We start from the raw sequence: 26,132 nt of genomic DNA, 5'->3' as shown, positions 1-26,132 counted from the left end.
GGTACTCATGAACCTGCTTGGTGAAAATAAACAGGGAAGAGGCATGTGTCCAGATTAACCTGATAACCTGAAATCAACAGAAAATTCAAACTTGGACAAAAACGCATCAGAACTGGCTTTGGAACAGATAAACATCAAACTTCTGGAAACCTAACCCAAATTCAAAATGTTCATGCTGAGAAATCAACCAATTGAAATTAGTCCGAAATAAAATATCCATCTATAAAAAGGAAGCTTGCAGGAGTCCATAAAAAAAAAAAGTGGTTTTCTGCGTGTTTATGTACCCGTATGCATGCAAGTTTAGTAATCATTCTATGCTGAAACTGAGTGGTTCAACTTATCATTAAAAGCCTGTAGTTAATATGACCTTCGAGTTCCAGGTGAGTGAAAGAAAACCTCTGAGATGATCACAGCACTGGGTTCATAACTTTAATAGCATGACTGACATTTCTGAGTTTGTGCAGCGGTGCATCTATTTGGCTTGAAAAAAAAAAACAAAACACAAAAGTTAAGGCTCTTGACATGCACCAACATACTGACAGGTAAAGATTTTACAGATAAACATTAAGGCATCTGGTTGAAGAGAAGACGACCATTTATTATTTATTTTTTTTAAATAAATGGCTTTGTGTTAGTGTCGCTGTTTGATAACCCTGCTGCTTGGATCTCTATTTGAGGAAGACCGGTAATGGAAATCAGAAAATGTTTACACTTTCATCCTACAGTCATGTGGTCAGAAAACAGGGCCGACAGTAACGAGCGCCCAGCTGGTCCCTTAAACGCCGCAGCGACGAGCTCACGCAGCCAGATTCTGAGCGGCCAGCTCCTCCGCGTCGTCTCTGTTCTCGTTGATCTCTGCCAGCGTGCAGACGAAGCGCGTCCACTCGTCGTTTCGCGGAACCGCAATTTGCTGGAAGGAGGGACACAGAAGAGTTACTCCAGGCTGCGGGTGACGGCCATTTATGCAGATAATGGCTAAATAACACAGACCCGAACTGCTCAGAGCGGTTCATTAAACGATCCTTTAAATACGACTCATTAGGCTGAAGTGAATATTTTAAATAATTAATCGCTCATTTGTGCTCAGGGCTGCTACACAGTTTGCATGTCAAATCTCTTACTTCTCCAGAGTGAAATGTCCAGTGTTGTCATTATTTCTGGTTTCTTTTGAAAGGTAAACTTTACTCTGAACTCAGGATATATTCAGAATGGCTTAGATTAAATGTAAAAACTGCAAAAAAAACAAAACAAGAAGATGAATGGATGAAAATGAGGACAAAAATCAAATGGGATATGGAATCATTTTTATCCCCCCCCCCCCCTTTTTTTTTTTTTTTTAAGTTTTCATACCAATCATGACCTGGAAAATATTAAAAGCTAATTTCATGCAGCATAGGAAAACAAGGGCGTAGCTCACACCGGATTAACAGTCATGTTTGCTCACCTCTCCAACCTCATAAACAAGAATGCATCCATCGGCGTCTCCCACTGCGATCTCTCTCCCGGTATGAGCCCATCTGACCCTGTTGAGGGCCGGGCTCCCCTCCACCACAACGCTAGCAGTGGGGACCTGAAACAACAACAAAAGCAGTGCAGAATATCAATCAGAGGAGGAATGGCTCTCTGCAGACAACTCTGCTGATGCTGCTGTATGTGGGAGCCAGCAGAGGAAGGTGTCGGGAGGAGGAACCGGACCTCGGTGTCGTTGTTCAGGTTCCACAGGTCCAGGTGGCCGACGCCGTCCACGCATGCAAACAGAGCCGGGTGAGTGGGAGACCACATGACGTCATACACGTAGTCGGAGTTGTCTTCAAACGAGTAGAGCGGCTTGTTATTCTGCACAGGAGAAACACATGGGAGCACTCATTCTGATGGAAGTAAAACAGAATGTGAGTTTTTTCACACACTGGCTGCTCAGAAACTTGAAAATAAATCTTATTCTGACCCGACTGTTACTACAACTTTACTCGCAACTACGACACTTGGACAGGAAGTTAGAAATTACACAATATTCGCTTAAACGTCACACACTGCTCTCTCTCTCTTGCCTGGATAATTTCTTGAAAACTTCAAAATAATGCAAGCAAGCTTTAAAAGGTTACAAAAAAGAAACGGTTTGTGTCTATATTTTTTCTTTATTACATTTGTTTAAACCGATAAGTAAACCTGAGCTTCTAGAAATGACAAAAACAACACTGTGTTGTTTAACATATTGTTTTACAGATTATATTTATTTAGACTTTGGATGTAGGTTGACCACCATTAACGGTGATTCAAATAAAAGAAAAGTTTTTGAAAATATTTTATTTCATTTGTAATTTTTTTTTTAAAGGGGAAAAAATAATAATTTGGAAATTGGATTTGGCTTGAAAAAGCAGAGGTTTTGTTTTTAAGCTCTAAATGCACCTCTATGTATCTTCATACATTTATTTCCCCAGCTTCATTGTTTCTGCTGAAAAGAAAAGAGTCTTTGTAGCATGATGCTGCCACCGCCATATTTCACTGTGGGAATGAACTTCTACGGCGCATGTGTAAAACCTCAACGCCCACAGGTCCAAATTCTGCGCGCCTTCACGTTTTCCTTTGGCACCCTCAACTCCAACATAAATTGTGTGTATAAGTATTACTTTATTAATCAAATGACATCAATTTTTTTCTGTACTCTGCCTGATTACATCAATGTGAAGAAATGCTCAACATTACTTAACTTTAGTTAGTACTCATTAAATGCAAAGGCAGCTATTAGTCACATTATTTTAAAAAGTTTAACGGATTTCATCAGTACATTCTGGTGCAACCGGCCCTTTAAGGACATTCATGATCTTGATGTGGCTCAAAATGAAAATGAGTTTGACACAAAAGACGACATTGTATTGAGAATAAAAAATTCAACCAGGTGGAATTTATTTCCTGTTTAGGGAACTGGTTGCACTGCTAACATGGTGAAAGGGAGATTAAGTGAAACTGGCTTGTTTTGTACAAAGATGCAGAATAAAATCCCAATAAAACACACTGAAGTCTCTTTCCCACATGACAAAATAAGAGAAAGAAGTTGCACCAAAACTCTCAACCACTGCAGTTTAACAAACCCCCCTCATATCTCCTCCGTTCGCCTTTTTAGCAGTCTTACCTTGGTGCTCCACAGTTTGACGGTCCAGTCGAAGGATGAGGTGACAAACAGGTGGGAGAAGTCCAGCGGCCCTGCAGCTGTGTGGCAGTGGATCCCGGTGACGGGGCCGTGGTGGCCCTCGAACATCTCGCTGATCCCCGCTTTGCTGTGGAACGCACAGATCCGAATGAGCGCGATAACGAGCCACAGATGTGAAGAACTGACCCTCAGATTAGATACGCGTGTTCACGCCACGCCGAAGCTTTCAGAGCAACAAAACCCTAAAAAGGTTAACAATCGGCTCTGCTGCTGCTGCTGCTGGCGACTATTTAAGCGTTTCATTGAGCATGAAGGGACTCGACGGGCGCAGACGGACCTCTCCTGGACACGCTCACAGTAATCATTTACTTAGATCATGTAATTAGCAGCAGGGAGGCAGAAAGTGCCCGCGTCCCTTCAACCACATGTTGCAGAGCTGTTATCCAACTGAGGCTCTGATAATTAATGTAGAGGGGTAAATACTCAGCATGAGTGATGCTTATGCATTATTAACTGCGATGAGAGTATCACACCATTGTAAATGAGGTGGAAAATTATTCCCCCCAATTACAGAGGTGATTCTGCTGCGCAGAACCTCGCAGCGATGCCCTCGCAGCGATGCGCTGCGGAGGTGGCTGACATGCCGCCGAGCGGCTGCGCTGATTCAAGCCACATTTCGGCACTCGGGGAGGGCAGGCCCCGGCCGCACAGATGGGAACATTGTGGGATGAACTGCAGTTTTAATTCTCTCTGGGACAACGGCCTGTAAACAAACTGTCTGGAGCGCAGAAACACGCCGAGAGGGGAAAAAATGATTTGTTTCCCCTGCATGTGTGCCCTGTTTATATTGAATGACCTTTGCAAACATAAACTGACAAGCGGAAAAGAAAAACAGGATGACTGGGCAGGAGTGAAACCTCAAACAGCAGGAGATCAAGTGCTGGATTTGGGCTGTGCTGGGAAGCGAGTGGGCTTTATTTATTTGACACCCGGTCCTAGGTGGGCTTAACAGGTTGCCTCAGCTTCCTGCAGGAGTTTTGAGGAAGAAAAAAAAAAAAAAAAAAAGGGCTGCGGTCGCACCTTCCATGACGACACGACATGTAGACGGAGCCGTCCTCGCTGCCCACTACAAAGTTGTTGACGTCTCCGAGAGGGAAGGACATGGAGGTGACGGCGACAGCTTTGGACTGCTTGAAGACGAGCTCCATGCTGTCCTGTTGAGGGAAAAACATGGAACAACGTCCGTTACGCATGTCGCGTTTGTTGCCAAGAGCAACCTATTAAACTCAAATCAAACCCAGTACTTTGGGATCCTGGCAGTACAAGTGGTCCAAAACTACCTCCTTCAAAGTGAAGAACGGCTGAACTTGTATGTTGAAATAAATCGGAAGTGACATTCAGCGTGAACGAGACTCGGAGTAACACGTTTTAGTCTCCGGCGAACAGAAAGAGAAGTTGTGGAAGGTGACGTCGATTTTCTGTGCTGTATTAGAATTGTAGCCTGTAGTTTTAGGAATGGCAGCGGAGGAAGTGAAGGAAGCCGTTTACCAGCCGCCTCGCTCGGATCAGCGCTTCTCTGAGTTTTCTCTCACCTGCGGCTGGGAGAGCATATCCAGACTCCAGGAGCAGATCTTGCCGTCGGTTGAGATGCTAATCAGGTTGTGGGCGTTCTGCGTGCCGACTACGTTCACACAATACACCGGGTGCTGCGAACGCAGTGAAAGTGAATTTATTTTTCTGCTACCATGTTGAAAGTAAATCAAGTTAATCCGCCTGCGTGGGGCGTCCGCAGTACCGTGTGCGCTGCCGCCGAGAGCGGGGTCCTCTGCACGGGGGTCCTCTTATTGCTCCTGTTGTCCCACAGAACGATCTGCCCAGAGTACGTCCCTCCAACCACGACGTTCGGGTGAAACTTTGCAAACGCCGCAGACATCACGGCCGACTGCAAAGACCAAAGACAAAAAGGTCGAACGGTTAGATCTCTGATGCTCGTCAAACAAATGAAACGTTTCAAGTGAACTTTTGAGGAAAAACTTGACTCATGGCTTGTATTTCGTTAACTGTGGGAGAAACAGACTAGAAAATGAGGTGATTCATTTCTTTTTTAGTGTTGCATTGCAACATTCCCGAAGCTGATGCTTCGAGCTGAGAAAAGGTCGCCAGAAACCACCTCTGAGAACCGAACTGATCCGTGACAGAACTGGTTTGTGAACGTTTGGTTTCCAGGAGCCAAACGTTCTGTGAAACTTCTAAAAGTATTCATGAGTGTTATTTCTTTAGTCTGTTCTTCATATTCTGGCTTCTTTTTCACTCATTTTGGTCACGCTGTATTTTATTAAGCCAATAAAAACGAGCCACCTATTTTTTTCTATTTCTTCAAACATCACTTTAAGACGGGCCGAGTGCTGCAGACGACTACCAGACTGCATAAACCACCATTATTATGCCATTTCCAATACATGACTTCAAAACAATCTCAAAACAACAATATTATCATTTATTGCAGTTACTTCTCTGACAGTTCCAGTAAAAATTGTTATCGTGACAGGTCCAATTACCCTTAATATTTTAAAATGTTTCAGATCACCAAACTGAGTGAAGTCAAAAATGCATTTATTAAAGGGGAGGGAGAAATCCATTAAAAACCAACTTGGCCATATTTAAAAAGTAATTGCTCCCTAATCCCAATAACTGGTCAAGCAGGAGCTATGGAGGAACTCTGGCTCACAGAATCCTCTGTTGTTTTTAAATCAGCCACAGTGGCGTGGACATGAGCATAAACAACCTGTTTAAGGTCACTCCACAGCAGGGGTCAACACCTCCGGTTCTTAAAGGGCCAGTGTCCTGCAACTTTTAGTTGTGCCCCTGGTCCAACACACCTGAATTAAACGACTAAATTACCTCCTGAGTGTGCAGTTAAGTTCTCCAAAATCCTGAAAACAACCCGATTATTTCATTGAAGTGTGTCGAAGCAGAGATGCAGTTGGAAGTCGCAGGACAGCACTTCTTGAGGACGGAGGTTGAAGACCCCCGCTTCACAGCATGTAGATGCATTTCAAGTCTGAACTCAACTTTGCTTCTCGAGTCACTTAGAGGTCAGACATTCAATGCTAGAAAGCAGAGTTCATGTTTCCTTTGTTTGCAGCCAGTCGCCCAGGTCTTGAAACAGCAAAGCAGCTGCAGATAATCACACCGTGTTCTTTTTCTGAAATGCTGTTTTAGTTTAATGCCATGTGTAACCTTCCACAAATGTTTTTTATTTGTGTCAGTACACAGAATATTTTCCCAAAAGTTTTGGGGATTATAAAGATATGTTTGAGTTCATTTTGATCCACGGTGGTTTTGACCTTGATGGACGTCGCCTTTCAGTTCAGTTCAGATTTATTCAGATCCCAAATGGGCAACTAATGTTACAGCAAGTCCATAATCAGTCTCTTTACAGAGTCACGAATGGTTTGCTAACCTCCAAAATCCTTTGAAATCATTTTATTTCTCATCTGTTCTTGAATTTCTTTCATGAAGTGTTGCTTTTTGACATGTTCTATCCTACTTCACGTTGTCAGAATATCTATTTAAATGACTTTTTCCATTTAATTTTTTTCAACTTGAGTGGAAACTCAAGGAGCAACGCCCAAAGCTCCTATCAAGATAAAACTGTTAAAAGTACAGCAGTCGAGCGTCAAGCAGCATGTTTTACGTCATCACACTCCAGCTGGGGTTGCAAGGCTCACAAACTACTGCTGAACCTTCCCAGATCCAGACTGCAATCTGAAGAGACAGAGTCCCTGTGTAAAACCTGCTTTTAATTCTAGGACTTCTTGATTTTTTTTAATTTGGTACTTTATTTTATTAGTTACAATTTATCAGAACGTTATTACTTTTATTTATCTTTTCTTTGAAAATTACCTAAGTGAAGTAAAAGCTGTTTATGACTGTGCAATTCAAATAAATTTTGAACAGATTTGATGTCTGTAGGCTAGTTTTGGGAGCAGATAGCCCAACTAATTAAGCTGCTAAAATTAATTAGAGTTATTAAACACAGAGAAGAAAGAAAATATTCTGTATTATTAAAAACCACCCTGAATTTAAAGAATCTGTTATTTGCTGCTATGTGTGAAAAGCAAAATGAACGTGAAAGGCGCCATAATTTTGAATGTAGAAACATTACTTTAACAGCAGAGGGAATAATTATTGCTTTTCTTTCCTAATTAAAAGCTAATAATCATGTTTTAAATTTCCGTTTTTGAATTCGTGTGTCAAATTTAAATTGCTGCGACATTTTACTTCAAGTTTATCTTACTGACCTCGTGATTAGAGACGGGTAACTCATCACCTGCCTCATATTCTTCCAGAATATTAATAGTGTGTTCTTTTCCGATTATGCTTCATATTAAAAATGAAAAGGTTCCATTTTGGTCTGGGAAAGCAAAAACGGAACCAGATTTGTATATCCACCAGTGTTGACAAACTAACTTTCTAATAGAATCAACGTTTGTTTTTACTGCAGCGAAGGTGTTATAAACACTCTGACCGCTTCAGCTACTATCACCTTTTAATCAAATAATCATCGAGAGGGAAATAATGCGACAAAAAAGTAGAGAAAAAGGAAAAACAAAAAAAAAAAATCAGCTTTTGAGCCAACTTGGAAGCACAAAGCAAACTGCATTCACACTTCTGTTCAATTTTATTCATCTCAGCAGCGAGTCTTCGATGACATCCGCTCTGAAGGCAACATGTGGTTCTACTCAACTCGTCCTGGTGAAGGAGCCTCGGGGCAGCATTAATATAAAGCTGAGCAGAGCCATGGCGCTCAACTGCTCTCCCAGCTCGCTCTGTCTGAACACAGACCCCTTGTTTAGATGCACATGATAACCAGCCCTGCGCCCCCCCTGCTCCTCCCCCCCACTCCTGCTCCACACCCCCCACCAAAACCCACCCACACTTAATCCTGCTGCAGCTCTTGGAGTCCGTTCAGGTCTTGCGCCACAGGTCTTCTCCAGAACATGTGTTTGTGGAAAGATGTGGTGGAGGTGAATGCCAGCATGGTGAACTCACCATGTGAATGGAGGCAGGAAGGGGGGAGCGAAAGGGTTGGCGCTGTTCCACACTTGTGGAGCGAGGTATATTTGTGGGGGTGGGGCAGAAAAAAAAAAAAAAAAAAAAACACACACACAGAAGGGAGTTCAAGAAGGAAAAGTGAGTGATGTTAATTTTGGTACCTGACAGTGGAAGACGTATTCTGGCGTGGCTTTCTTGTACTTCATGTTCCAGACTAAAGCCACGCCGTCTGGTTCATGTGGAGTCTCCTCGTTGTTGTTGTAGGAGGCGACCAGGAGCTCAGGATACTAGTGAGAGAAAAAAGAAAACAAATGGATAAAATAGACACACTCCTCACATCTAGTTGTATGTGGAAGAGCAACAGCTGCCAGTATTGGTCTGGGCAATATGGCTAAAAAATAAAATCTCAGATTTTTGTCATGTCAGATACAATTTTAGTAAAAATGTTCCTCACTTTTTTTTCTAAAAAAAACATCACCACAAAGATTAAGTACTTTCAAAACGTGGTTTTTATTTCAAACTCCTCTTCGGTGAATTTGTACGAAGGAGTATTAGAGCCAGGCTACAAGACTTTTTGTTTAATTACGAGGATAAAGTCATAATATTAGCAGACCGTATATTCTATTTTACCAGAACACCTCAAAATTAAGAAAAAAAGTTGTTTTAATGAAAATAGAAAAAAAGCTTCTAGTTATCGAGCTATGACATGACGAGTTTAGTTGTGTGGCTTTTTTCTCCAAAATAGACCCAGTCGTTTGCTCAATCAATTCAAAGTCCTACTCCTGATAATGATTTGAAGCTGACTTGTTAAAAGATTAAGTATTTCCTTATTTGTCAAACTGATAGCAAAATATAGCTTCACAAGATGTTAAAATTTCTAATTTTAGTTTTTTGCTATTTGTGAAGGAGTTTTCATAAAACTACAACTGAAGTCTCCTAAAATAATGACTTTATTCATATTTAAGGCATGATTTTATTGAAAAAACTTTGCAGCCTGGCCCTAATATTCTGTCGTAGCATTGACCTGAATTCAAGATCCAAATAATAAAGTCTGTAAAACCTGCTTGTCAGACAAGATGGCGAGTTGACATCCCTCTGAACTATGGAAATAAAACAAGTGGAATGATAGATACCATTTCTTTTTTCCAACAAATTAAATTTTCAAAAGCCAAAACGTCTATGCTGAAAAAGTGACTCTTTCCGTACATATTTGTGGCTCGTTTCACGCAGCTGCACCATTTCAGATCCTCAATAATGTCCTTTATTCCTTTTATTATTTCATAAAAACCCGACTACTTCAGGAGCAGTTAAAAAAAAAAAAAAAAAAAAAATCAATATATATAAAAAAAAAAAAACTTTGTTGATAAAACTGCATCCAAAATCAAAAAGGAAACAGCATCTAGAAATACAAACAGGTTGTGGATGTTTGCAGGATGCTGCTGAGGTTTTTCAGGTGTTAATGTTGTTCTGGGCCAGAAATACAGTGAACAAAGAGGTTAGGTGCTCAGTCACTGTCAAAAACCATTGCAGAATCAGGAGTGAAATGACCTTAGACACCAGAGGAAATAAATCATTACAGCCGGCGGACTCAGCTACAATGTGCATGGGACCAAACTTGGTTTTCCTGAGGGAGTTTTGGCTGAAAGGGAAATGTTGTCAAACTGAAGCAAAGTAACCATAAAACATGATCAAAGCCCTTTAAAAAGCCAATTTGAAACAATTACATTCACTTTTTCCTTCAATTTGATTTTTTTTTTTTTTTTAGAAAAAGGAGTGATTAAACAATTGCTTAATGGCGCTTTGAAGGATGTGTTAAAATGGTGCAACTGTCAGAGAAAATCACCTGCAGAGACCAGTCCAGACAGGTGACGACCCGATGCTTGGACCAGCGCTCGTCCATGAACTGCCTGTTCAGTGAAAGCTTCGCTCCCGCCTGAATTTCCCTGGAGAGGGAAATGACATCAATCAATGAAAAAGTAATACTTCAAAATAAACAATTACGGCTTTTGAATTAAGTGCCATTTACCCTTCCTTGTCCTCCAGGTCACGACCGCTGTAGTCAAAGAAGATGTCCACGTGCTCGTAGAGCGCTCGCTCGATGATGCGAGTGCTCTGGTCGAAAAATTTAGCAAACTCCTCGGAGTGGAGGACCTGGAGTTTTTCCTCCTCGGTCAGCTCGTACGGCGGGGCTTGACAAAGACAAAGAAACAGAAACTTACTGTTGTGGAGATGTGGAAGATAAAGATTTGCAAATGTAAAAAAAAAGAAATCTAAAACTTTTCCATTGTTCTGTTAAGCCAAAACCACAAAGGTTAATGGATTTTATTGGGATTCTTATGTGACAGACCAGTACAAAGAGGAAGGACAATAACAACTTTTATTTTTCTTCTACAAATGAAATTCCTGAAAAGTTTCAGATGAGTTGCAGTTGCAAGGCTTACTAGCCATGTTGTTGTCTGTCCTTCGTGACAAAATAGCTTAAGTCAGTCAGTCAGATTAGAAGAAAATCTTTGAAAAGGAATTGGTTTTTTGTTGTTGTTTTTTTTCACAGGTTCTCTGATTTCAATCACATTGTGTGAATCACACCGTGATGCTGCCACCACCATGTGTCACTGTATGGATTACTACATACACTTTTGGGTTTTCTTCTCCAAATGGGTCAAAAATCAACATTTTTGTCTCATCTGACCAGATGAAACACATGGCTTAAGGCAAAACGGACTTTTTATGGCGTTATTGTAAGGATGACAATTTCACACTTGGACAATAGTTACTCTGTTGCCAGATATTCCCATCCGAGTTGTAGATCTCTGCAGATCCAGATTAACAGTAGGTCCTCTTTGCTGCTTCTCTAATTAATGTTCTGCCTCTCTGGCCTTAAGATGCTGGTTGTTTTCTAATTTTCTCTACCAAACCTCTGAGGTCAGAATTACAGTTCTAAAGGCAGTCAATTTTATTTAAGGTAAAGGGCGCTGGATCCAAAAGCACTTTGTAATGGTCTATCTAAAGGTGTACGACCGTCTTTAGGAGGCATCAGTGTGATGCTCTGTAAAAATCCCAACAAATCCAATTGAAATTTTAGTAGAAGTTTTTGTAGCAGTAATGAATTACCTTCTTCTTCTTCTTCTTTCTGGACCAGTTTCTCAGTTTGATCCTCGACTACTGGTTGAGCTGGAGCAATTTCTTCCTCCTCTTCTTCTTCTGTCGATCAAAAAGTCATAAAAACTCAGGTCACAGATTAAACGAGGCTCTACAAACTTTATCTCCTGAAGACAAACCCTAAAAGGTCATATCCTAGTGATTACCCGTTTTTGTCCGATTTCCATATTACAATACGATTTTAAAAAAATCAAAATAAAGTGGAAAACTTTATCAAGAGGAACGATTACGCCTCCAAACGGATGCTTCATGCAGCTTGGCCGCTTTATTTCACACCTTCATTATTTTTCGCTTTCAATAAAAGCTCCACCCAGCGATTACGGGCGCAGCAAAAGAGTGATTTTGTATCTCTGCCTTGCATTTGTTTGGTTTGTCAGCACTATGTTGCTTTTCAAAGAGGAACCTGCTCCTTTATAGCAGGGAAGTTTGTATTAAAGGGACATGGCGCAGCGGGTGTCTTGTTGTCATAGGGACCCCTGTCTTTCCCCAACTGTTAATGAGACACAATCCATTCAAAGGGAGTCTGGCTGTCAGTGTAGCCATTTCCTCTGTGTCCCAGTTGCAGGTTGCCCCCTTCTAGGCCACGGGGCAGAGGGTGAGGAGCAGCTGCCTCGGCCCATCCTTTTGGACTTGACCAGATGACGGCATGGTGCAAAAGCAGATGGTGATGCAGGGATTGTCTTGCGCACTTCAGAGGTGGCATGGGGATGGCACAGAGGTTTTCCGCCTGGCCGCCTCCAGACAAGCCTCCCCCTGAACGGCAAGCCTGCGCAATTACCGTCCTAGCAGGAGGTCCTGCAGCTCCTATTCAGGCTCTGAGAGTGTACAACAAAATACAGGCCACACCAGCTGGCAAACTGCACACAGGTTTCACCTCAAAGAAGACTAACGTGATTCTTCCCAGGACATCTTCTCGAGATGGTATTAAACGTAAAACGAAAGGAGAAAAGACGCGATTCGAACTGGGCAGGGGGACGTTCTTGCTTTGTTTCCAAAAAGCGTTTGCAGTTAATCCAAGATCACCACACTGCAAGCAAGAGTTTCTCTCCCAGAGAGATAATCTAAATGATAATGTCATCCGTCACTTTGTCCATAAAGTGATTTATCCCTTTCCTCAGACGGAGGGTTGAGGGACGAAGGTTATTGGGAGCGCTGATGAGTTTACAGAATCGGGTTGATGACACGAGCCATTTCGATGTGCAGCCATACCCTACTCCCAACAGGAGAAGGTTAAAATCTTTCCTTTCAAGGGCCTCAATCAGGCTTAAAGGAAAACAGTAATCACTGTCTTTCAGCTAGTCCCGGCCGCGCTCGTCAGCCCTTTCCCTGGCGAGGCAGCCGGAGCAATCAACCTGCCAGGCATTAGGAGCGGACAGACAATCTGAAAATAAAGGGTATAATGCACCTGCCAGCCAAAATGGCCATTTGGAGAAAAGCTAGTGATCCTGGTGACCCCGCTGGGGGGCTGTGCGCGTGTGCGGGTGGGGGGTAGAAGCAGCAAGGGTGGGTGGGTTGCATTTAACAGAATTCACCCGGATCACCAATGTCCCATACACTGACACCTCTTTCAAAGCAAGTCCAATTATGGCTTTTGTACCACTTAAGAAATAAAAGCTTTTTTGGGGGTGGGGGACAGGATAGGACAGGGAGTGGAGGGGTGGAAAGAGCAACGGCAAGTCCAAGTCGACAGACAATACATTAATGCAAACATAGCAAAGGATGAACAAGTATTAAACAACTGTTGTACACAGCTGCAGAAGTCACCAAGGCTTCGTCTTCAGCATTGCACCGCAAGAACTCAAAGATCAGACATGCACAGATCAAAATTTTCAGGTTGAATTTCTGTCTTTGGCTTTTTTAAAGCTTTGATTTACTGATACAGATTTTAGAATAATATCAGCAACTATAGGAATGGCACTGAAAGGATTTTCTCTAGTCCAGTCATGAAGTCTTTATTTAGTCATGATTTTATTCATATTAGAAGCAGAGCCCAAGTCAGGGCAAAAGTAGGAAAGGTACGACCATTTCTAATGTGACATCAATAACTGATGTTAACATTCAGTGAAGCTATTGTAGCTAGCATTCTAAAACGGTAGACTGCGTGCATTCCTCGAGAAACCAAACCTCAACCTTTGCTTTAGGATGTCCAAAGAGCCGTTTTAAATCCACCAGGCTTCATAACATTTGTTGAACGATAAGAAAAAAAAAAGAGAAAGGGTTTATAAACCACAGTCGGCAACACATAGCCAAAATCTGCAAATTTTTTAGATCCACACAAAAATGCCTTAAACTGCATGTATTACTAAATGAAATCCAAATACACCTAAATTCGCATAGTTGGCACTACCACAGAAGATAATCTCTACAGTCTTCTTTATTTCTGCTGTTGGGGGTGCAGCAAGTCAGCGCTAAGGAAAATAAATGGCACTCCTGGATTGGCTGTTTTGCAAATGCTTGCCAGTAGCATATCAAGTAGCATTGCATCTAGGTATTTTAGCAGTCAACACTGCATTTTTTTTTCCCCAACCACATATTTTGGATATGATTTACTGAAAAATCCACAAATAGGTGAATTTTCTACAAATAATTTAGAGTCACGGTCTAGAAAATCTGTGAATAGATTTCTCCGCGAATACTCCATTCAGTCTGTTATCTGATGAAAGTCCAGCTCTCTCTTGCAGCCTGAATTCAGCACAATAAGTCTCCATATGTCCTTCAAATACAGTTTATTTTTAAATAGCTGCGATCCCTTTACTTTCATCTAAAGCTAAGAGAAGAATTGGGTTGCTACCTCAACCTGGTAGAGCTTAGCATCGTGTGATCAAGGATTAAAAAACAAGATCAGATTTTTGAGTTTTCAACCAACCAGCAGATCACTGGTCTGAAACGATCAAGCTGAAAATCCAGTTTCCAGGCACTAGTTAATATTTCTCTGTTAAACACCACTTACAAACCCACAGAAAACCAGTAGTCTAATACTACAGACATATAATAGTACTACCGTTGTTCATTTTAAAAATAAAGTGGTTCTAACATAAGAGTATTATCTAAACCTTGTAAATAGCGAACGCCAGTATTGGTTGAAGGAACAAAGTAAACCTCTGGGAAACTCGCACATCAAAATCAAAAAGGGCGCACATTAATAAAAATCACACAATGAGGAAATTTAAAAAAGGAAAACATCAAATTTTCTCCTTGAAATGATCAGCTACTCTACGACAGATATTCAAGCGCTACTAATCATCAAGTGCATAAAAGCTGACCACAATTCCAAGTGGCACTTGAAGCAAGCAGGCCTTTAAGGACTTTATGATTAAAAGTTTTGACCTACCTCTAAATTCAAAGTGATTAAAACAATCACATTCAATTAAACATGAGATCTACTGAACCGCTCGGCGTACTTGTGTTCCTGACGAGTCTTTTGAAATGCAGTGCTGAACCAACCAATCCACCTCCCACCCTCCCCACAGCGTCCAACAATATCTTACTCCATAATTACAGCCTTTTATTGAAGAGAGCGTATTGATGCAGTCTGGGAATACCGCAGCACTGACACGTTCACCAGTTTAGTAGATTAACGCGACACTTCCTTTACTTCAAACTCCACTCATATAGAGAGACGTCAACGGATTGAAAATAGAAATCAGGAAAACAAACGGAGCCAATGTCATTGTTGAAAATCACACCTGACTCTTTCCTTTTTTGTCATCACAACTCTTCACAAGTTTCAGTGTTTCAGACTCTAAATATATCAGAAGTAAGCATCAAGGGCAATCGAAGTTTAGCCAATATGCAGAGCATGAATGCACGATATTTGAATATATATCAGCCGACAAAATACTGCACCAAAGCAACCCTTTGCGACGACGACAAAAGACAATCATGAGTTGATATGCTGTGCAACGCTAACTGAAAGTGTGCCGTTTACATTGCTGCAATAAAAAGTGTTTATTCAGTTAACTTTGCAGTCAGGATTTGTATAGCTGACATTTAATAAACCGATTCTTTTAAATTCATTGTTTAATACTAATGGTTTTCTCTTTTTAGTGTCGTTTTGTGAATTTGAATGTCAGCTATAGCGCTCTGAAAGCAACATATTCTTCCACACGTTTGTTTTTTTTTAAACTCAATAAACTTTTATGATAGGAGTTAGTCATATGGTCTTGTACCTCCTCTGCGTACTAGTAAAACTAATCAGATGTCTCGCAAATAGCCCTGTGGAAAAAATCCAAAGAACTGAAGCCTGACAAAGTACAGATGCACCAGTTATCCTCGGTTGATCCTCCAATTTTCAGTCTGAGCGACTTTCTTGACCAGTGACGAGATGAACCACATAAACCGTGATTTTTATTTATTTTATTTTATTTTTATTAACAGCTAGGTGAATATTTCATGCTACCATCAGCACATCTTAGCAGCTAATAACATTCCAGGTCAGCTCTCCATTTTGTCTATATGGTGTTTTATATAAATGTTACAAGATGCACAAAAGGTTTAAGAGGTTATTTAAAAGAAACAGTTTTTTCAAAGGTCTGTCTGCTGCTCACTTAGCTGCCAAGTCACCTTTAAGCCATGACTTTAATGTTTTTCATCATGTTGTTACTTGATATGACTATATTAAGATAACAATTTTATCCAAAATATGATATTGTAAATGTAAAAACTTTTTTTCCCCAAAATGATATTGAAAACGGCTGCAGATTATTTAACATCGGGACTAGGAAAACAAAAAGATATACGATAAAAAGATAATGTATTGGTTTTATTATTTTCTTAATATAATTAGGACAACAATTATTTATAAACACTGGTAGAATCAGGTTTAACGCTGGTCGTTCAATTTTACCAGCATGCTTCTTCTGAGCAGAGGTAATGACATTTTGGAGTGGCCTGAACAGAGTCCAGACTTCAGTCTGTGGAGGAATTTAAAGATGACGGTGATGGAAGGGAGGCCTTCCAATCTCAAAGACTTGGTGCTTCATCACCAAATTGTTAAAAAAAATTAAATTGTGAAAATGTCTTTGCTTGATATAGTTACAATCATATTTTTTGCTGAATATTGAAATTTCATATTGAAATTTAAGTAAAAAAGTTTTTAGTAATTTTTTTTTAGATTATTCAAATATTTTGTTAATGATCCCTTACGACTGTGGCGACTATAAAAACAATCAGATGCCTTCTGGTTTGTAATATCAAATAATGGAGCATAAGAATAATTTAGGTCCCAAAAAGTATTACTTTTTTGTATTATGGCTACAAATACTTTCTTCTACACATAAAAATAAGATAAAGACAACAAGATTTCAAGTTCACTGGGACATCAAGGATTGCTTCTGCTGATGCTCCATTTCGCAGCATCAACAGAAGCTTCTCAGGAAAAAAAACACAAAAAAAATTAGATAGCATTCTCCCTGATTGCTCATTGTTGTTTTCTCTTATATGTGTGAACATAAAGCTGGTGATCTCGAATCTTCAACTCGTTTTTCTGGGATGTCAGGAACACACAGCGGGAACCCTCAACCTGCAGCAGCCAGGGCGCGATAGCCGCTCCCTCTAATGCCACCGCCTGCTGACCTTGAGAGTGCGGCGCCGCTGCCTCTTTTCCACAACACGATAAATCACTCAATCAGAAAGCAGGCCAGACGCCACCCCACGCATCACAAATGTGGCAAACGGGAGCAAGATGGGGAGGCATCGCCGTCTCATCGGGCGCCAGAAGTGATGGTGTGAAAATGCACAATGTCACTGAGTGCGTTTTGTTATGTGCCTGTTCGGTGAAGGGAGAAGACAGGGGAAGCGAAGGAGTTGATGAAATGATTACATAGTGGCAGAGAGGGGAAGGGGGGCTCTGTGTTGAACAGCTGGCAGAGAGTGTCGTTGTTTAACACGGTTTTACTATACCCAGTGGAGGCCGGAGAAATGAGGAGCAAAAAAAAAGATGCTCTTCATCCTTCACTAGTTTGGTTTGTAGTGTACCCCCATGAGCCCCTTTCCAAAACAAGAAAGAAATCTGACCTTACGCACTCTGCGTGTCATCTCTGAATTTTCTACACATCAGTACACTGTTTAAAATCCAAACCAAGCTTTCATGGACGCTGAAGACGAGTGTTAACTGGTGCAAACTGAGATGAGTTAAAAGACAAATTCATCCAGTAGCTTAACGTGAAGGTTCAAAACCAAAATCCTGATCAGGATGTCAGACAAGCCCGTTATTCACCATCTGAAAACAAAACAAAAAAAATCATCCAAGAACAAGCAGCTCAACTGGGAATATTGAATATTTAATACAACATGTGTTCAACATGTGGATTTTGGCACAAATATTCTGTTTGTCCACCCACATGAAAGCTTCGGAGCAGCAATTACATACATATCAACACGCTTCAGAGGCAATAAGCAGCTGAACGCGCAGCGCTTCATATCTTCCGCTCCAATCGCATTTCTCCTTCCTGTCACTGGTTTCTCATCCTGCTCGCTAATTACACCAAAGCCGAGCTGCTGGTGGGGTTCAGAGGAGCCGAGCCCGTCTGAACTGGGTCTCTGCTCTGACTCCTTGTGTTTCCTACATCTCATTTTCCCATCACTTTCATCTCAGGGCTTTGTAAAGCTTTTCCACACGTCATTCATTTCCCTCTTATCCCCAAATGTTCCTGTTAGCAGCCCCTCCACCCTCAAGAAATAATACATATCTTAGAGAAGCAAAATTCTGAAACCTTGTTAGTCCGAACGTAATGAATGAGTGGAGATGAACAGAGAAATCAGCTTGTGACCAGAACTAGATGATTTTTAGCTCGACCTGTATCGAAGAGATACTTGGTCATGGTAACAACAACACTCTTCAGTGTGGAAGTTGTTATAGCAGTAAGAAGACACAAAGGTAATTATTTTCAGTGGTGTTGAATAAGTGAAATCAGAGAAGCAGTGGGATCCAGGAAGCTATTTAAGACAAAATGTCTGTGTTTAATTCAAGCTGCAAGAGAGAAAGCAAGATTTTCAGCAGGTATCAGAAAGCTTAAAAAGCAAAGAACATTACAGTTTTTAGCATTTAAGATGCTAAAAGTAGCATTTTTTTCACATCAACTCTAATAATTTTCTTAATTTCAAAAATAATGGCAAAATCTGGCTTTTCAGCATCTGAGCTTTCTTACATCACCTCTCCGTCTAATAGGGTCACATGAGTTAAAAGAAAGTAAAATAGCTTTAATATTATTGAACATTAGATTTAACTCACATTCCTCTCACTCTTCTTTCCTTTCCACCGTGAACTCCCCCTGAGATTTAGCATCTTAATCAAATCGCCATGAACTATATAACAGGTGTGGGTATAAAAGACAGTTTGCACTTCATCCAACTTTGCAGCTACATTTAGAAGGCTATACTATTTCATTTACACCCTCATAGTTAGTATATATTTGAAGAGAGTATTAAATAATCAGTTTAATATTACTTTTTGCAAAATCACAAACACAAATGATTGTTTGGGTGCAACATTTAGTAAGATAATATATGTTTTGAGTAAGGCTTTTACACGCTCTGTATCAGTGTATACTGACTGTACTGATACGCATTATAGGCAATAGCTTATATATTACGCAATATGCAATAACATTGGCCTGTTGAATGGACTCTAACTACCCTTAATGCCCACAGCTGATGTGTATCTTTAACTGCTGAGACATTAGAGCTCACTGAGTGGCAGGGAAATTATGTAATGGTAAAGAAAGAAACGTGTCAGCAAATGTGGGTTAATTGTAATTAATATAGTCATCGCAATTTTCAAACATAGTGTTGCAATTAAATATCTCGCCTAGACCATGCAGTCCAACCGATGCTGCATCCAAGAAGTCCTTTTAAATTGCACACTCGGAAATTGCGATGTCGACTTTGATTTGATATATTGTGCAGCTCTCGCTGCTAACAAGATATTTAATGATCACGTGAGGACAACTTAAAAAAAAAAAATATATATATATATATATATATATATATATATATATGAATTAATTTTAGAGACAAAATCGGAGACAGGGCAAATCTGCATAAAAAAAAACTACACGAATGTCTGATTTTTTGAAAGAAAACATCTAAAAAATAAATACATAAATAAATAAAACAAAAACAAAACATAAATCACCTTCTTTAGCCTGGATGGGGGCTGGTGTCTGAGTCTCCTTGGTGTAGGACACTGTCTCACGTGGTGGGAAGTCCACCTGCGTGACTTTGGCCATTCCCAGTTTTGGAGTCACACGCCTATAAAACACAGAACAACTCAAACTCTGCACCACATAACATTAACCATCCTTAATATATTTTGCAACAATCCTCACCTCACTCAGAGAAACGCTTTAGCTTATCTAAAATAATTCGTCTTTCTCTGTACCGTGAAAAAAATTGATTAGTTCACAATTTATTAGCGCTATATAATCCGATCTTTTCAACATGCATGACGTCACCGTTTCTCCTGGACTGTATCAACTTAACAATGACCCTGAAAGCTAAAGTAATCATGCCATAGATTGAGAGAAAGGAAAATGACCAGGAAAGGAGAGAAGAGAGTGTCCAGTACCCCAGCTCAGAATCAGAGTGAAGTTGAAGAGTGGACGGGTCAGAGTCCCAGTGCAGAGTCCTGATTAGTGTCACAGCAACAAGGCAGCATTAGTGACAGACAGACAGACAAGCAAGCACATATGAAGAGACCCGTTATGTTAGCATCAGAACATGCTGATTGGAACGATCGAAAGTCTGTTCAATTTATACCAATGCAGCTTTAATTTCCCAGCAAAAAAAAATAAAAAATGAAATTGAACAATGGATCTGTCCAAACTTTGTCACACCAAAGGCTTTGAGCGTTGTGTAGCCAGAATGGTGGCGGTGGAGAGGGGAGCCCTCTGGGAGAAAACATGACCTCCATGTGTGTAGGAAATGGCCAAGCTGGTGAGGGAAATGAGTCAACACGTAGTGGGAACAGCTCACCGGGCCTGATGGGACACTGGGGGAGCTTGAATTTCAGCCCAGGGAAGGGGACTCTAATTAGGGGTTAAGAAGTCCCCCAGGCGTCACAGCAGCCCGCTGTTTCATTGTTAATTTGGGAGCGTTCTAATTTGGTGGCACATAAATGAAATAAACATGTCTTCGGTTGGCATAAATTTGTCATCACTCACTGCAGCAATGGCAGAGCTAATCTGAGTTTAAGCTAAGATGCAGGATTTACTGGCGTCTGTAACCTTTATGTCACAGTAAAATGCAGCAACAGGCTCATAAAAGCAAAACACACAAGCTGACAATGCACCTTAGCACATTTACAGCAATATCTACAGCAAAACACATCTGCAATCTGCAAAAAGGCTGATCACATGTCAAAGCAAGAGAAAAAGAAAGAAAAAAAGAAAAGAGAATTATCTTTTATAAGAGACGCAATGAAGCAATAAATATCTAGAATTTGCTTTAGGTAGGAAATATCTTCCAAAACAGGGAAGCCTGGACGCTCTCCACACTTGTAAATTCCTGCGCTGCAGTTTGGACTCTTGCTGAGGGATTCTTGGGTGTGTTTGTCTACCTGGGTCCCACGGCTCCATCAGAGTCCTGGCTGCCGGTTTCACTAGGAGTTTCCGCTGATTTGGGAGCAGGAGTCGTGAGAGGAGGGGCTACGTTAGAGACAGAGGCAGAATACGGTTGGTAAGCTGAACGGTTCAGAACTCAACAGCGGAAACACATCAGCGTGTTGTTGGATATGTTTTACCACTTAAATCTTGGAAGAATGCATTTCATGTGTGGGAAACAGCAAATTAAGCAAAGCATAATGCATCAATTTGCGAAAATTGTATCTGGATTAAAGAAAACATTTTAATACTTTTAGAAAAATTCAACCAATAAAAACCTACGCACATCTAAGCAAACTTAAACTGCTTTAAAAACACAACCATGGTACCACTGCCTCATTCATGTTCCAAACGGCTTCTCCATTGAGTTTTTAATGGATCTCTTCTGCCACCTGCTGTTTCAATAGAGACATTGCTCAGACGTTTTGCACACAGGTGTGGGAAACTTTTACACACACACCTTCTTTTAGAAATGCTTTTTGTATAAGGATTTTCTCCTAGATCAAATGTCTGAAACCTGTGGCTTTTAAAAGTAAAAGCAAAGAAAGAGGGTATTTTTACCCTCTTCTTTGAAGTCTAAGAAACCACATATTTTTATGTGGTTTCTGAAACGTCACATATAGTTTCCACTACGAATCCAGTAAAAAATTTGATTGATTGTCGAGTCCTTCCATGAAATTCTGCTCAAATCTATGTGCTTTATTTGTTTAAGTCCCTTACCTTTGCTTTATTTTTCATAAATATGAGACAACTAATTTTATTTCATTTTTATACTAAGTATAGGTTTTTTTCAGTTCTGATGGTTGCTGTCTATAGGAATTGTGCATTTCCTAACCATAAAATTGACTACATTTGCATAACTTAGACTTCAAACTATTAGAAGAACAAGGCTGACATAAACTTACTCAAAAACAAAACACCACCATATTAAAAGGCAGTTTGTTTTAAGAATCAGTGGGTCTAAGGTTGTACAAACAATAACCCAAGTTAAAGAAATATTCAGTTAAATAGTATTGGTAACATAGTAGATATTCATTGCTCTCACCAGCCATCTTTATCTTTTTAAAACTTTATAAATTCTCTGCAACTTGCCTTAATGTAAAATTTTATTCTGCAAATTTTAGGCAACACAGAGATAAAAGTACATATGCTGCAAATGAACAATATGTGCATCTGTCTCAATGTTGCCCAAATTTAAGTTTCTCGACTCAAACTACAGAAGAAACTTGATCAAATGTGCATTTTGACATATTTGTTGAAACTGTCACTATGTCTTGACAGTATCCGTCTCATATAATGTAGGACACACAGTCTGTGAATAAAAACATCTGCCTTCACCTAATGCTAACGAGATATAACCAATCAGAGCCAGGAGGAGGGTATTTCTGCTGTCAATCACAATCTTATGTGGAACTGCTCATCCCTATTTTCTTTCCCCGTTTGCTCTCTGCTACGCTGCAGCTAGCAGAGACTGTTGTGAATATTCAGTCTACCAAGCATGGCCACCAATGATGGCGAATAAACAGTTTTTCTGTAAAAGTAACTTGTTTCTCCTCTATTAGCACATGTAGCAGCAAGTACATGAGGTTCATTGACAGCGCTAACTCTAAAGAAATTTAGAACTTATTCAGCTGAACAGTTGTGACTGAATTAGTTTTGATCTATGCAGTTTCCTAATGACCAGGACAGTATACAGAAGTAATGTAGCATCAGATAAATATCAACATACCAAGTGCAGCATCTGGTGTTATCCCCATGCTTTCCAGAAGAGCGTCAGCTTCTCGTCTTTTTTTCTCCAGGTCGGAGTCATCCTGCTGTTGTGAAGCTTCTTTCTGCTGTTGGTCCGCCTGCGAACAGAGAAACATCAAGCATTCAGGACTATTTCAGGAATCAACATTACATTCAGATACTCTTAGACAAAAACGATGAACAAAGAGCTCCATGTCTTGTTCAGACCCTGCTCTGAAGGAAGACCATGATTACCTGCCTAATTTAAGCTAACAAGGCAAGAAACTCACAGCCGTTGCAGAAAATGGCAAATGCAAAAAGACTGAGATGAAGCTCAGTTACACCAGAAAGCCTGGAGGAGCAATCGTTTTAGAAGATTTGAACATTTCCATAATTGTTTTTCATTTGTCGTGTACATCGAACTTGGCCAAATATATTTTCCATTTCACTTATGTAGATCCAATGCCGGACTATGCAAATCCTTAAGTCAGAAAATTCATACCTTCTTTCGCTCCTCCTCCTTCCTTCTTTTCTCCTCCCGGATTTGTGCCAAACGCAGCTTCTTCCTTTCTAGTTCTGCTTTCAGCTCACTTTTGTCAGACATGATGTCACAGCTGTGAAAAGAACATATATATATATATATATATATATATATATGCTAAACTGTTTCATTAAATTTCCAAGAGGGATAAGTCAACAAGATAAGCATCCTGGGTGTCCTAAACAGTTAGTATCGTCTTTCAAAGCCACGCTTCTCCCTCATGATAAGCCTTCCACTTAAGGATTTCCTTAGAAAGATCCTAAAGGAAATTCACCTACACTTAATGGGTTTCTGTTTCTTCTGCAGCCAAACCAGTTAAATATTTCTGATAGCGTTCTCAAAACAAAATGGAAATGTTAGTTTGCATTCATTGTCGTGCATATTTTTTTTAATCAAACTTCATCTATGTCTAGAAATATACACAACTATCCAACAATTTTAGTACAGCCCGTAGCTTAATAATGTTTTCCATCACCTTTGCACTCAATTATTTACAAATATAATAAACAAAAAAAGCACATATGTTTGAGTGTGACCAAAAAATAATGCAAATCAAGCTCATCTTACTATTGCAACTCAAGAAGGAGAAAAGAGTAGATGCCATTCGTGCACAGCAAAACTTTTTTAGAGGACGCTGATCGATTTAGAGGCAGCGCTTTCATAGCCTTGCTCTCTAATCTTTTCTAGCACAAGTTACAGCAAAGTGAGAGAATCTGGTAAGATGTGAACCAAGTTCCTGATTATGACAATCCACAACTTTACATTAAGGTATCTTAATCAGCTACTAATCTATAAAAAGGGAAAATATATTTTTGTAACAAATCACTTAAAAGAACAGGGCAAAAAAACAAACAAAAAAAGCCTGACACATAAATTATGACTCAGTTGATCATCCACTGCCTCGTACTTCTATATGAATCATTGTTTCTTGTCTGTTGGTTTGTTTTAATTTTTAAAAAAAGAAAGAAAATTAACTCCTTATATTTAAAAAATTATACAAAATAATTACAATTGTATAACTTATTACATTTTGTGTAGGGAGAGAAAAAAACCAGCTAAATGTACCACGATATGCTCACAAATAGTTAACACACTGCAATACCTTTTAGACATAAAATATGTCACCGATTTTCATTTGTTTAAATAGCAGAAGTCAATGTGCGTGGATCTCAGCTGTCAGTACTGATAACTTTAGTTGTTACACTTAATCTATTATCTATATAATATGTGAGTGGGGTAAAAGAAATGTTGTAAATACTAAGTTTTCAAAGATCTGTATGAAAAAGTATAAATAAAGGCAAAGCATTAAACATCTTTCAACACTGTCCACTCACTGTCATTAGATTAGGTTGAATGAGCCCCACCCTAAAGCTAATACCAGGTTTCCATAACTTCTTAGTTCAAAACATTGTTTGACTGATTTTACTTATCTGTATAAACGTTAAAGGATGTAATCTAAAACTTGTACAACTTTTAAACTTAAAGCCAATTCATTAAGCGTCGAAATCGAATGAATAAACGGCAACATTCAACCGCTGGCTTCTCTGCTGCTAGCATTAGCCTTCCTTGTTTTTCCAGAATTTGCCTTGTACCTACATAATGCCGTCCTTTTTTTAAATCAGCAAGTTTTCGTATTTCAGATTACATGCAACTTTTTATGGTATGTGTTAACAGAGTTCATGCAACAGAAAATGTGTCAGTTTAACAAACGCAAACCTGAAGCAACTGAGTTAGCTTAGCTGCTATGCAACCGGTAGAAACGGTGCTGACTAAAAGGCTAATTTAGATGCCAACACCACTACAAAAAAGTGAACTAGTAAGTGATTTATCTTATAGCCATCTTAATAATAAATCGTGGATTACAAACCTCGAAGTAGACTTCCAACTTGACCACCAAAACAAACAAGATAGAGCTGCCAACTCAACTACAGGTGCCGAGAAGGTTCAAAAGGGAAAATAAACGGTCAAGCGATTCACAACAGGTGCAAAGAAAGCATTAATAATTATTGTTTTGTATGGTATTCTAAATAATTAAAAAATAGAATAGTAATTTGTTCAACATTATAAACCAACTTATTGACAACTTTGAAAAAAATGACCATTGTTTTTATTTTTATGTCTTCTTTTCTAACAATACTGTCATAATAACAGCAACATTGATAGATTTTAGATTTAGTCAAACTCAATGACCAGATTCTGTTGCATCTGGAAGCTGTTATATTGAATTTCTCAGCTCAAGGATAATCCAGGGCAGTTCTGAAGTGGGCTGTGTTCCTAATTGCTGTGAAAAATATGTGTGCACATGCTTTAAAGGTTCATTCATTCATCCATTCGTGTTGCTACAGTGATTTTATGGCTAGGAATTCCATATCCTAGCCGATATGGCTAGGATATGGATTACATTACGATGGCGTCACCGTAATGCAGGTCCTTAACCCATGAACCTGCATTAAGAGGTTCACTGGTTATGAACATCTTAATGCACTCCTCTTGCAAAAAATAGTTTAGAGACTATATTTACTTAAGTTTATCTTAGCCTCTTTCATATGTTTTAGAGAGAAAAAATATCTGCAGAACATATAACGTCACATCTGGTTCATAACAGTGCTGATTAGACATGTGCATTGAAATGATTGACTTGGGCAACCTTAAACAGTGGAATAATCACAAATCTAAAAACTGAAGCTGATACTAAGGTTAACTTATTTTCTATCTATTTCCATATTATTATTATACATCAGTGTCTATAAAAAGCATTCGCCTCTTTAGCTCACTGATGGCGTCACCGTCTTGATGGAAAATAAATGTTTTCCGAAGTTCTGTAGCAGGTGGAAACAAATTGTCCTCCAGGATTTCTTCATATTTTGCAGCATTTATTTTACCTTCTTCCTCTACAAAC

General features: G+C 39.7%; 1 protein-coding gene across 3 annotated transcripts; it reads right to left on the bottom strand.

The window, feature by feature from the left end:
• Positions 1-415: 415 nt before the first annotated feature.
• Positions 416-25,232, bottom strand: dync1i2a (dynein, cytoplasmic 1, intermediate chain 2a). Of its 3 annotated transcripts, none has more exons than XM_008399426.3 (17): positions 25,101-25,232; positions 23,195-23,306; positions 22,694-22,811; positions 20,922-21,009; positions 19,902-19,991; positions 19,500-19,615; positions 11,318-11,407; positions 10,233-10,395; positions 10,050-10,149; positions 8,368-8,493; positions 4,944-5,090; positions 4,741-4,854; positions 4,229-4,362; positions 3,131-3,275; positions 1,696-1,836; positions 1,445-1,570; positions 416-910 (listed from the first exon to the last, which is right to left on the bottom strand). In XM_008399426.3, exons 2-17 carry the CDS (start codon positions 23,294-23,296, stop codon positions 797-799), a joined length of 1,914 nt encoding a protein of 637 aa, XP_008397648.1. In that variant the 5' UTR covers positions 23,297-23,306; positions 25,101-25,232; the 3' UTR covers positions 416-796. The 3 variants fall into 3 exon arrangements, with proteins under 3 accessions (XP_008397648.1, XP_008397663.1, XP_008397679.1); XM_008399441.3 differs by having other exon boundaries at positions 19,932-19,991; XM_008399457.3 differs by lacking the exon at positions 19,902-19,991 and having other exon boundaries at positions 25,101-25,231.
• Positions 25,233-26,132: the final 900 nt, after the last annotated feature.

Source organism: Poecilia reticulata, chromosome 2, assembly GCF_904066995.2.
Source record: "Poecilia reticulata chromosome 2, P_reticulata-male-v2, whole genome shotgun sequence".
Classification (NCBI taxonomy): Eukaryota; Metazoa; Chordata; class Actinopteri; order Cyprinodontiformes; family Poeciliidae; genus Poecilia; species Poecilia reticulata.
This window is presented reverse-complemented; position numbering and strand designations above follow the sequence as displayed.

Coding starts and splice junctions, on each gene's coding strand:
- dync1i2a (XM_008399426.3), bottom strand. CDS start 23,296: ATGTCTGACAAAAGTGAGCTGAAAGCAGAACTAGAAAGGAAGAAGCTG. Junction 21,010..22,693: donor AACACCAGATGCTGCACTTG/GTATGTTGATAT, acceptor TCTCTAACGTAG/CCCCTCCTCTCACGACTCCT. Junction 19,616..19,901: donor CTCTCTTCTCTCCTTTCCTG/GTCATTTTCCTT, acceptor TGTGTTTTATAG/GCGTGTGACTCCAAAACTGG.